The 12,907-nt window shown below is 55.1% G+C and overlaps 1 protein-coding gene across 1 annotated transcript in view; it reads left to right on the forward strand.

Moving 5' to 3' along the window:
- Positions 1-2,910: 2,910 nt before the first annotated feature.
- The window catches only part of KIRREL3 (kirre like nephrin family adhesion molecule 3), a 359,934-nt gene continuing 349,937 nt past the window's right edge, over positions 2,911-12,907 (forward strand). Inside the window, exon 1 of the mRNA XM_029962045.1 lies at positions 2,911-3,019. Coding sequence (XP_029817905.1) covers positions 2,959-3,019 — 61 coding nt within the window. The 5' untranslated portion in view covers positions 2,911-2,958. The remainder of the gene's footprint in view (positions 3,020-12,907) is intronic.

Raw genomic sequence — 12,907 nt, forward strand, 5'->3', positions numbered from 1 at the left:
AAGGCACGAGGAAAGTCTGGGCTTTCATTGCTGTGGTGTTTCATGTCTAATGCACTTGTCAACGTGGAATATGAAAAAAAAAAAGGGAAAAAAGAAGAGGATTGTACCTGGTTTAACCCTGCTGAGGTTCAGAGGGAAGGGAGGGGTTTAGCAGCTGCTTTTCCCAGCTCCTAAAATTGCTTTTTGCCCCATGGGGCAGGTGTGCAACCCCAAATTCCGTGGGGAGACACGGATATGGTCCCGCTAGAGCCAAGCTCCGGGGGCAGGGGGATGCACAAGGACCCGGGGGGAGGTTCCCACCTGCAACCCCGGCCCGGCGCCGGGGGCGGATCCGCTCGGCACCGCCTGATGTTCCTCCCCAAAGGCCGTCTCACCCAGCGCCGCGATTTTCTCAGCTCTTTAATTGCAATGATTCATTTCCTTCCACAAAGCAGAGCAGATTTAAATGAGATATCCGAGAGGAGCATCTAATAATCAGTTTGCACTCGAGTTGGTCTCCTGGAATTGAGCAGGTGGAGGGAAGCTGCTCTTGCAGGACGATGCTCAGGCTGCAGCAAAGCCAAAATTATGTCAGAAACCTGATTTTTTTTCCCATGCCTGGTCCTCTAAATCAAATTTGACTACCAATGTAGTCGAAACCACAGAGGTAATCAGTTAATAAAACTTTGCACTTATATGCTACTTCCACTCAAGGATTTAAAGCCCTTTGCAAAGGTCAGTGTTGCAATGATGAGAATTTTCCAGCTGAAATGTTTTCACTGGGAAGGAGAAAGGGAGAGGGGGGGGAAGAAAAAAAAAAAAGAGAAAAATATTCTCGATTGCTGGAAGTTCCAAATTCTGCAGGTTTTAAGGCAGGTAAGGAATAATATTTTTTGTGAAAGGAAGAGAAGAAATTGCCATGCAAATGTTAATGGTGTTTTGAAGCTTCACAGGAAAGCCTGACTTGTGTAGCAGCCTTAATATACATTAGTACCCCTAGTCTGCAAGCAAACAACATTTTGCAGAATAAACTGAAACACAACAGGGAGAGCCTGGGAATTATTTAGAAATCTAATTCCCACTGAAATCAGGCAGGGAGCATTTTATTCCACGCGCATTTTAAATCAGCGCCGCTGCCAGGAAAAATACACCACCTGTAACGTGCCTGGCAGGGCAGGCAGGGAAACAACACCCGGGTCAGAGTCCTGCCAAAACCCCTCCGAGGGTTGGGGTGGAAGGATGTGCTGCTGGAAAATACACCCCAGCAGTGCCACCGGCCCTCAGCGAGGAAAAACGAGGGATGGGGCAGTTCCGAGGATTCAGCCCCACTTTGGCACCTTTTCCTTGCAGGTACACAGGCAGGCAGGGATGAGCAAACCTGCATCCCCTGGACAAAAATCAAATCAGCTTTATTTCCTTAGGGATGCCAGCTAAAAATAATAATAAAAGCTCTTTATTTCCAGGGTGACTCCACTCCTCCGCTGAGAGCAGAGCCTGCGTGCGGTGCTTGGGTTTCAATCAATAAAACTCAGCTCATCGCTGCTCCTAAGCCAGGTTTAACCCACCTGGCATCACTTTAGCTTGTTAGCACAAGTGTCTTTTGGAAAGTTATCCTTTTTTTTTTTAGCTGAACCAGGGCTGGTAGCCGTAGTTTAGTAGCCACGTGTAGCTGTGGCCCCACCGAGGCAAACAGGAGCCCCCAAAGCAGCAGGAAAAGCTGTGCAGTCTTTTTTTTAAGTTCACCTTTCAGTAATTAGAGTCCACAGCTGTAATTACTTTCTAATTTTGGTTTAATAATTGAGCTCAGCCATCCCCACATGCCCCTTAGACTCGGTGATGAGGGAGGCTTTGGCCTCCATGGCCACGAGAAGTGTGGTGGTAAGCAATGATTTCATTGCTTTATTTTGATTTTTGGACACCTCTGCTCTGCCCCCAAACTCTCACTGGGTAAAAAGGAAATTAAAGAAAGAAAGAAAACACCCACAAAGGACAAAAATGGTGATTGAAGGGGAGAAAAGGCCCTTTTACCCCCTGCCCTCTCAAGGGATGCCTCAGCCCTGCAAAATGGCAGCGGGAAGCATTTGCAGAGGGTCCCCCCACCAAACCTTTATTTTGGGTTTTTTTAGGGTTTGTGTGCGGTCTTTTTTCACTCCCAGCTCCAATGTGGGATTTTATGGAGGTGTGAGGAGCCACTGCCCCCCTCCTGGGGAAAACGAGGGTGTCTTCTAGAGCCCCCCATCTCCAGCTTCCTCTGGATTTGTGCGAAGGTGCAACTTATCCCCGGGGAGGCACGTTATTTTTTACTCCCCCCACCTTTTCCCGGGATTTTGGAGATATCCAGAGTATTTCAGGGTAAGGCTCTGGCTGCCAGCCTCCTCCCCGGGAAAGCACGGGGTGCCCCGGAGGCAGGCAGGGAGTGGTCCAGGGGTGCCGTGGTTGATGGGCAGCACCCCCTCCAAATTTAGAGATGGGGGGCGTTAAAGCCACGCAAGTGTTTGAGCTCCTGCTTTATGTGCCCCCCCCCCGGGGTGGGGGCAGCACCAGGAGGGGGGAAAGGGGAAGCGTCCCTTCCTTCCCTGCAACCGAGGCAGGAGCAGCTCCGACCCCCCCATCCCACCTTAACCCCCTTCACCCTCTCTGGCCGCGCACCAGCCTTTGGGGGGGCTGGGAAGGGGGGGGTCGTACAAATCTCCCCGCCCCGCGGGCTGAGCAATCGCCGTCCCCCGGCTGCGCGCAAGTTACTCCCCCTTCCCCGGCACTTTCCCTCCCTCCCCTTTCCCCCCCGCTCTCCAAAAGCCGGGCCCTGCGCCGCGAGGCTCCGCCAGTAAGGCAGCGCTGCCGGGGGAGGGAGGGAGGAGCTGGGGGGGGGCGATGAGCCCGGAGCCGGGCGGAGCGGAGCCGGCGGGCGGCGGCCTGAAGCCCCCGCCGGCAGCGGCAGCGGAGCCCCCCCGACCCCCGGCGCCGAGCCCACCCTGAGGAATGAGCGCTTTCCAGGCAGACCTCCTCCTCCTCCTCCTCGCCTGCTTCCTGCTCAGCCACGGTAGGAGCCGGCGCCGCGCCGGAGTTTCCGACAGGAGCCCGGGGGTCCCCCCGGGTCGGGGGGTCGCGGTGGGGTGCGGGGGCCGCGCGTGGTTTTTGGCGAGGGGAGGAGGTGGGGCAGACGGGGAAGGATTGCAGAGTTTTTCGTGCATCTCCGGGCGAGGCGGCTTTACCTTTTTTTTCTCAAAAAAAAAAAAAAAGGCAAAATCTTTAGCATGCAAATGCGCGCCGCTGCTTCGGCTCGGTAATGAGGGTGGGTGTTGGCGTGTAAACACGGCTGTGCTGAGCAACAGCCCCCAGACGCCCCCTCGCCCCCGGTGCTTCCCCGGCGCGGGGGGATGGATGCTCCGTGTCGGGGCAGCGGAGGAGCCGCTCGGACCGGCGGAAGCGGCTCCAGCCGCGGGCACGGGAGCCTGCGGTTGTGCAGCCGGGGTGGGGAGCGATTTGCTCCTGGGGAGGTGAGGGGAAGAAGAGTCGCTGCCAATGCAGCCAGCCCGGGGGAGGTGGGCACCCCGCGGGGGTGGCACGGCCGGGTCCCACCTCCCCGGCGCACGGGAGGGAGGCAGGAGCGTGGGAATGCGCAGGGATTCGCCCTGCAACTTTACTACCTGCTTGATTCCCCCCAGAAAATAACGCATAAAGGTGGATTTGGGGAGGGGGTGTGCTCGGGGAAGCCGGGTTTGACGCGCTGCCGTGTTCCCGCTCCCTGGGCTGGCTGTCACCTGTGGAGGACGCTGAGCTGCAGCCAGACCCCGGCTTCGCCCCTCTGCTGCTCATCCCTTCCCAGCGCCGGTGTCAAACACCATCTGTGTCACGGCGCCGTGGTCCCCACGCCGGCTTTTGTGAGGGTACGGCTTGGGGATGCTTTAAAAAAAAAAAAAAAAAAGAAAAAGAAAGAAAAAAGGGATAAAAAAATCCCAAACCCACGCAGCCAGTCCATCTGTTGATTCAATGAAGGATAAAACTTTTGGAGAGAGTAGTGCTTCTCCACGGGCAGCTGGTTTTTTGCTCAGCCAGACATTATTGCTGAACATCCCCCACCATACGCTGTGTTTCGCCCTATTCCCCGAGCAGGGACGCCGTGTTTGGAGGTGGCTGCGCTTCTGCTTGTCCTTCCCTCTTCTCTTCCCGGGCTCGGATGTGATGCTGGGCTCCCACGCCGTCCTCCCTTCCCTTTCTCTCTTCCCTTCGCTCTCTGCTTGTGCTAATATTCCTTCAGGGAGAAAGCTGTGTTTGCATTCGCCTTCGCTGCCGCACAAAAGAAACCCTCTGTGTCCTCCGAGAGGTTTCTGGCTGAACAAACTCGAGCTGTCCCTGGCAGAGCAGAGCGGCGGCGGGGCCGGGGGGAGCCGCGTCTGGGAGCTGATCCCGGCCTTCGCCCCCCTCCCGCTCCCGCACACCGGGTCAAACGGCATTTTCCGAGCGGAGAAGTTTGTGTCCGGGATGCAGCAGGGATCTGTTTGGTTTCCCTCCCCTCTCGCAGCCATTATTTTAAGAAGGGCCAATTCACTTTTTAGCAGCGCTGGGCTCCGGGAGCCGCGGTGGCTCCTGGGCTGCTGTGTCTGCTGCCTGCCCGCTCAGGAGTGTGCAGCTGGTACCTTGCTTATTCATGCCGGGTTCCGAGGCACAGACAGCGCCTTGCAGAGCGTTTGCTCGGCTCTTTTCTCCCACAGAACGAGCCAAGTGCGTTTTCTATGGAGTTGCTGCTCTCGGTGCATAAGAAAGGGGCTGCCGGCAGCGTCGGGGCTTTTCCCGTTGGGGTGAAACCGTGCAAAGGGTCCCTAACAGGATTTAATGCAAAGGATTCCTTCAGCCACACGGTGCTCGGGGGGAGGAAAGGCCTGGATGTAGGTACTGAAGCCATTTTCCAGCATGTGTTGTGTTTGCCTCCCCTGGAGGGGCAGCCAGAGGTGGTGGCATTGATGTCCATGTGCAAAGGTGTCCCCGAGGCTGTGGGGAGGGGATGCTGTGTGTGCACGCAGAGGGCAGTCATGCCTTGCCCTGGAGTCAGCTGGTGGGCCAAAACTCACTTCGAGGAACGACTAAAGTCACTTGACTCTGCCCCACAGGAGATTCAGTGGCTCCTGTTTGCGGGCAGGGAGCAGGCAGGGCTGTGTTTTCTTGCCAAAGTGGCTTGAAGGGATTTGCCATAATTAAACTCCCCGAGCCAAAGGCAGCAGAGATGAGAGGATCACCTCTGCTGAAAACCCAGCTTGGGATCTGCAGGCTGGACACTTTTTTTAAAAAAACCCTCCTTATCCAAAGGCTCAGCAAAAGGGCATTTTCCATCACTGGATGTGTACACCTGTGCCCTTGGGTTTGTACTTCCTGGGCATCCTGATGTCCTGCTGTTCCTGCAAACCACGCAGCCTGGAACTTGGGCTCCCAGGGGAGTTTGCAGGAGGAGGAAGCTGCTTGTTGCTCCTGTTTGGGGCTGAGCTGCACCTGGGCACACACAGGCTCAGCCTGGAGGAGGATTCCTCCCACAGCCCCTTCCCGAGAGAACAAATTGCCTTCCCTTGAGCATCTCTTGTCTCTCTGCCTCGCAAATGGTCTGCAAGAGCCTGCAAGAGCTTTCTCTTTGTGGCAGTCACGAGGTCAGTGTTTCAGGGCTGCTTTTCCCTGGTGCTGCTCCCTCTTCCCCCTCCCGGGAGCTGCCGGACCAAGTGCTGGGGGAAGGGGGGAGGAAATCACAGCACAATTTGCCTCCTGCAGAGACAAGGTGTGGGTGCCCCTCGGTGGGAAGTAGTTGATGCTGCCATGAAAGCGGCTGCCTTTGCTTCTGCCTGCTGAACAGCTCACCCTCCTCTCCTCTGCTCCAGTGCCAGCCAGACTGGGGGAGGCTGGGAGCCACTGGGGAAGGTGTCCCAGCTGTGGGAGGGGGGGCTGTGGGGAGCAGCACCACTGAAGGTGCCCCTACAGCCACCTCCTCCTCTGGCTGGCCTGTGCTGTACCAGCCTAGGTGGATTTGGCAGGATCTGAAATTTACCTTGGATGGGAAGATTTCTGCCTGTCTGGGGCTCTCTTTCCAAAGGCATGTTTGCTTTCCCTCAGGGTGATGAGTTCTCTGGGTGTTGCAGGGTATGTTTTTCTCCTTCACAGTTCACTTGGTTCCTCCCTGGAAGCAAATGCTCTGCAATCTTCTGTCAGAGGGGCCCGTTATTAGCAGCAGTGGCTCAACTTCCCACTGGCTTGTCCTCAGCCCCCAGGTGGAGAAGGGTGATATTATTCCCATGAGGGAAACCAGCCCAGTTCCACCCACCAACACTGGTTATGACCAGGAGAAGAGGATTTTCACATCCTGGGGGATGTTAATGGGTGACAGGGAGCAAAAATGTGAGATTGTGGGGTGCTGGGGGGTGTGAGCACAAGGGCTGGTGGCTGCAAGGGGCACTTGGTGATCTCTGTGTCTGACAACCACCAGCCTCTTAATGAGAAGCCTGGAAATCTGTGGCTGTGATCCCTCTTCCAAGTGAATTCCTCCTACCATGTAGAGAGAAGAGCAGCTTTGCAAGGGAAGGGTGTTGGGCTGGTTCCTAAACCCAGGAGAGTGTCACTGCTGGGGAGCTGTTCGGGAAGCACAAGGAGTGAAAGCACCAGTGGGCTTTAAAAATTAACCAAGGAAGAGCTCTTGGAGCCCAGGATGTTGCAAATCACGATATTCTATGATTCTGTGAACTGAAAATGGTTGGATGAAGACAGCAATGGTTTGGGGAGGTGCTTTGTGGGCTGGTGCAGGTTTGGCAGGGGCAGTGTGTTCACAGCTGGGCTGCACGGGAGGGAAACTCAAATGAGCCTCACGTTAGAGCTGGTGTTGTGCAGTGTGTGCTATCCCAGAGGAACAGAGCAGGACTGCCTCCTCCAAGGCCTGTTTGAACACAATTTAGGTTCCTCTTGCTTCCCCATCTCCCATCTGTACCTCCTGCAGCGAGAGCCACAGGTGACTTTGCCCAAACCACGTTTCTTGCAAGGTTTCAGTTCTTAGAAAAGAACAAGGGGGAGGAGCTGGGGGTCTGTCCAGGTGCCCTTTGCCAGAGGGAGGAGGGCAGGGCAGCTGCTCCTCCTGCATCCCCAGCAGCCTCCCCCCATCCAAGGGCGGGCAGAGGTGCCCGGGCAGTTTATGCACAGCACATCCCGGGCAGATGTCGATTGCTTTGTGCTTTCCTGTGGTTTTAGGGGACACCAACTGGAGTAGAAACGTGCCCAGAAATCCCTGCCAGGTTCCCAGCACCACGTGCCACCAGCTCCCGGCCTCTCTGTAGCTGGACTGCAAATGTTAGGATAAAACAGCTCCGTGCTCTTCTTTCTTTTGTAGCTGTAAATAAAGGGGGGAGAGGCCAATATGCCCCTTAGGTTGTGAGCTGGCTGAGGATCAAGGGCTTTGAATAAACTGTTTTCCTGTGAGCAGCATGTGATGGAGAGTGTGGCTGCTTCAAACCTCTGATTTAATGATCAGCTTTGCAAGTTTGTGCAGCACTCTCAGCTCCTCAGCATGCTGGGTGGAGGGGCTTTATGGAAATGCTGCTGGAGAATTGGCTTTGCATCACTTCCAGGATCCTTCCAGCAGGATTAAACAGCTCTTATTTATTTATTTATTTATTTATTTATTTATTTTAAAGACCAGCAAGTTTATACCAACAATTGCTGAAGGCCCTAATTTATCTTCTGTTCAGGAGCAATACAAGTCTTTCCTTTGACTGCTTTGAGAGCTACTTCTGGCCAAAGAGAGCAACAGAGCCACAGTGACCGTGTACAAGCTTATTTTATAAATCAATAGGCAGTGAAACAAATTGGTTGTAAATCAGTCTCTTCCTTGCTGAGACTTAAGGCGTTTGCTGGAGCTGAGAGTGCTTCAGGGGTCTCAGCCCTGCCTTCAGGGCTGGCTCCTGTCCCAGCCCTTGCAGGGCTGTGGGAATCAAAGGTACCAGTAAATGTGGGATTTCTTGGCTGGGAAGAAATGAAGTTGAAACCCTGTGCTAGTCTTTGAGTAGAAGGGTCCTGATGCTTCTCAAAACTCCTGGGTTTCCTCTTCCCCTTCCTCTCTTTCACTGCACCTCAGGGCACGTCTGCAGGCCAGACTGCCAGAAGGGGGAAAAGGAAAATACCCATTTCTGAATCGTGCCTTGTGGTAGGACAGAGCAAACGCTGGGGTTTGGCCTTGGAAACGGTGGCCTAACAGATGTCCTGGTTCAATGTGCCCTTTGAGCATCGCCCAGCCTGTTTATTCATTGCCTGGCTGGCAAGACCCACGCTCAGTGTTTGCCTTTCCCTGGTGGCAGCAGCAGCCTCCAAAGTGGAGCAGAAGGAGCTGGAGGTCACTTGGCTGTTACATGGCTCTTCCTTTTTACCGAGTTGCATTAAACAGCTTAAAATCTAAATGTGCTTTTAGTGCTGTGAGCGATGGGCTCTGGGCGTCCTGCCTCGCTGGTGTCACATGCTGGAGGAGTAGGAGGTGGAACACTGGCATTGTTAAATTCAGATGCTAACTTGGGGATAAGATCTTGTCTTAATGTGTTCATTCAACGCCCCCACTCGAAACAAAAGCTACAGCGAGCCTTGGGTCTGCTGCCTTTCAGGGTGGAGCAGGATGTAATTGGGTTTTGAGGGCTTTGCCATAACTGCTGCTCATTAACCATTGATGCAGAGCTTCAGCTCGGATAATAGATGCTTTCTTTTGTTTCCAATTACTTTGTGTTGGGTGGAATTGCTGCAGCAGGTCTCCCATGTATGTGGTCATGTGGTGGCTGATTCACCTCTTAAGAGCTGGTGGATTTATGTTCCTGGGTCTGTTGCTGTCACTTCCAATCTGGGATGTGGCCAAGGCTCGTGGGGAACACCCTGCCTGGCTGGGCCGGGCTCTGCTCGGATGCTGCAGCACCTCAAGGCTGAACATTTCAGGAGCATTCGGGGTGAGCAACCCCAATTTCGTGGGAGGGCAATAGAAACACAGGAAATGTTCAGTGATGTGGTTTTCTCAGGAGCTCCCTGCCCAGCAGGACGTGCTGCAGGCAGGAGGAACCTCGCTGACTCCAGATGAAATACGCCCTGATGGTGCAAGGGATGAACTTTCTCCAGCTTCCTCACGGATGAAGGATCAAAGCTTTGTGCTGTGGGGCCAATATTAGCAGGGAGTGAGTGGGAGAAGCCACTGGGTTTGGCGTCCTACCTTGCATTTTGGGCAGATATTCACTCCTTAAAACTTAAAATTGCCTGACTTGTTAAAAGATCAGACATGGAGGGCCTGAATCCTCCTCAGGTCGCCGTTGTCCCATCCCCCTCCCACCCCCAGCATAAATGAGTATTCCAGCAGTATGCTGCCAGTCAGGGAATGTCAATATTGGATAAGTGTTTCCTTTATATCACTGCAATTTAGCATAAGCTGCTTGGAAACAAATGTCTTCCATAAGCATGAGGTGTTTCAGTAAGTACACAGTCAACATTACTGTGAGGATTAAATAAATGTCAGCCCCACTTGTATGCTCAGCAGCAAGTTAAGACAGCCTAACTTGCATAATGGCCAGTGCTGCAGGAACAACAGCAGGGATTTTGTGAGTCTCTGTGGAAAAAAGTGGGATGGAAGGAGCTGCTTTGGATGGAGGGGATGTTGAGATGGGGGTGCAGAAGCACCTGTGAGGTGTGTGAGGTAGCTGAGGCTGGGAGGAAATTCCTGGCTGTGAGGGTGGGGAGGCCCTGGCACAGGCTGCCCAGAGGAGCTGTGGCTGCCCCTGGATCCCTGCAAGTGTCCAAGGCCAGGTTGGATGGGGCCCTGAGCAACCTGACCCAGTGAGCAACAACCCTGCCCCTGGCAGCAGGGTGATTTTTAAGGCCCCTTCCAACCCAAAGCATTCTGATTCTATGGTGTGAGGTGCAAAGGGATACATGGAGCTCCCCTCTGGAATAACAGGGCTGCTCTTTCTCTGGCACTGGCTGCAACCCAAAGATGAAGACTTGACTCAGCCAATGTTGGCTTGAACTGGTGAAGTTGCTGGCTCAGGATGAGCAGCACCTTCCTGCAGATCTTCCCAGGCCACCCATGCTCTGATGGTTCTGCCCCTGCCTTTTCCAGTGCAAACTGGGAGCTGCTTGGCTGCAGGTGGTGAGGCCAAGAGTGAGGCTCAGCTGTCCCTGCCCTGTGGGGAGGAGCAGGTTGTGCTTCCAGGGCTGTCTGTGAGCCTGAGCTCACCTGCAGCTCAAGGCTTCCCAAAGCCAGAGATGCCTCCCACCCTCAGGGAGTGATGCTGGTCCGTGCTGGCAAAGCTCATGGCCCCGAAGGTGATGAGGGGAGATGGTCCCCTCTGGCTGCTCTGCCTTCAGCTGTGTGGGGGAGAGCTTCTCTCTGCCCAACAGAGAAGCCTCTGGCTCCCACAGAGGGATTTAAACCCAGCAGCACACCGAGGTGTTGCTGAGGCAGTGGAGCTGGAATCCTTCTCTCAAGCTGTGTCTGCAGGAAAACCCTTCTCTTTACCACCCTTCCCTTTGCATCTTCACCTGTCCCCCCGAGGTGTCACTTGGTGCTGTGTCGGTCAGCCCATGACAAATTCTGCCAGCAAGGAGAGAAAATCTGGGGAGCTGGATGTGTTTGCATTCCCGACGATGCAAAACTGCTGCTTTCCCCCCAGCTGGCAAGTCGCTGACTGCAGCCACTTGTCCCCAGCTGCACAAGAATGACAGGAGACAATCGTTAGCAGGCAGATGAGCCTTATCAGCTCCTCTGGTGTCTGTGGCTGCCTCGGCTCTGCGTGGGCTCGGGGCCCTGCAGAGTGTGGGTTTTAAAGCCTGGCCGTTGCTGTTCCCGGTGACTTGAGCAGAGCATCCCGGTGACACCCCGGCAGCCCCGGGGAGCAGGCAGAGCCTTCCCAAGGAGTCCAGCTCGCTGGGCTGCGCGTTCCCAGCGGGAGGAGCAGCTCGAGGGCCGGGGGGGTCCCAATAACTCAGCACGGGGAGGGAATCCCCGAGTGTTTGGGATCCGAGGCGGGTGACCTGGCAGAGCCAGCGCAGGTTTCCCCCTCCCTTTCCCGTTCAGCCTGGCGGTGGCAGCAGCAGCGCTCGCATGGAGCCGAGCTCCGCTCCCACCTGCCGGTGTGGCGCTCCTGGGGGGGGCCAAGGTGACCTGCTGGGCTCGGGCGCTGCGGGGACCCTGGGGCACCAGCCCGGGCTCTGGGGTTCAGCCCCGAGGCCCTTCCCTCTGCTGTGCTGCCGAGAGCTGGCTCGAGTGTAGGGGGAAGAGTTGGGAGCCCCCCGGAGCTGCCCCCCTTCTCCTGAGGAGCAGTGGGCACCCATGGCCTGCTTGGACACATCTCCAGGAGGATCCAGCACACGGTGGTGTGAATGCCATGGGCTCAGGGAGCAGGGAGGGCGTGGGAGGGGGATGCAGGGCAGTGTCTGCCCCACTGCTTTGTGCCCCCTCATTGACAAACACACCTAAGGAGCTCACGGAGCTGGGGAGCCCCCTGTGCATCCTTGCAGGGTGTGGGATAACCTGCAGCAGGGAATGGCTGCCATTCCTGGGCAGTGGTGCCTTGTCAGGTTGTTTCCCACTCTATCCCACGGGCAAATCCCCAGAGTGTGATTTAACACCCCTCTCTTTCCCTTCTGGCTTTATTAAGCTGGGAGTGACAGGGCCAGCCCCCACCTCCCCCCCAGCCACAAGTGCTGAAGAAACAGAACCAACAGATGCTAAAATTAGGCACAGCTGTTTGCAGTGTTTTGTCCTCCCCATCACAGAGTCTGACGCTGTCTGTGCTTATTCCTCATCTTGTCCAGACACCGAAGAGGTTTAAGATATCAAAGCTTTGAGTGGCTGTAAATTAACTCCTTCTGTCTAAGCTGGAGCTTGACTCACTGGCTGATGAGAGATTCCTTGTGATTTCCTTTATTTGCCCTTATAATAATGGGAATTGCCAGGGAACATCAAGACAGGTGTCATCTTTCTGTACCTGGGAGACAACCCTGCTGGTATTCCCTGCTCAGGAGCTCCCCACCAGAGACCAGGGGAAACATCTTCAGCCCTGTAGGCTTTATGTGCCTAAACCCAGCTCTGAGGTGCAGCTTAGACAACCTCTGTGGTCCAGCTTGGTCTCTGCACGCCTGAAGTTGTCCCAGTCCAGCCCCACATCCTGGCTGTGGTGATCTGCTCTTGTTTTGGCCAGGTGGAAGATCTTCTGAGCTCTTCTGCTTGGTGGTGCAGGCTTTGTGCCTGTGGTTGGGGTGGGCATCATCCCTCGTGGCTGCTCTTCCCCCTCCCCTGGGCTGTGTTTGGGCTGACAGTGACTGTAGGAAGCTCTTTGAGAGCTGATGGCTTGCTCTATCACCTGCTACCCCTTGGAAATGTCCATTCCCCTTCCCTGGCATGGCAGTGTTGGGATTTGGCACCACTCAGGTGGAGATGTGCTTGGAAAGGGCAGCAGGAGGAACCTCTGGCAGAGCAGAAGTGCCTTTTGCTGTCAAGGCCAGAGCAGTGTGACTGTCCCTGCTGTCAGACAGGCCCTGGGCTGGGGGTGTGTCAGGACTGTGAGTCTGAGGGGTCTTTTTTCCTCTGTGTCCCCTCTGAGTGTCTATCTCCTGCAGCAGCAGTGCTTTCTCAACATCCCTCTTGCTCCTGTCACGCTTAAAATGATAATATTGGTTTAAGATGGACACTTGTGATAAACTGGGGAACACAATGCCCTTGGAAATCTTCAGAGCTCTCTTGCATCACGTGGGCTGGCTGGAGAGGCCTGGACTGCCCCCCTCTATGCCCACCTCCTCCTAAGGATGCCTTGGCTTTTAAAGAGCGGGCACCTCTCACCCAGCAGTGCTGACTGCTCCAGGTGGTGTCTGTGACACCTGGGCAGTTCCTGTGCTACCTGTGAGCTCCCAGAATTGCCTTTTCCCACCCTTCCTGTGATGA

This window comes from Manacus vitellinus, unplaced genomic scaffold (genome assembly GCF_001715985.3).
Source record: "Manacus vitellinus isolate BGI_N305 unplaced genomic scaffold, ASM171598v3 scaffold_41_pilon, whole genome shotgun sequence".
In the NCBI taxonomy this organism is placed as follows: domain Eukaryota; kingdom Metazoa; phylum Chordata; class Aves; order Passeriformes; family Pipridae; genus Manacus; species Manacus vitellinus.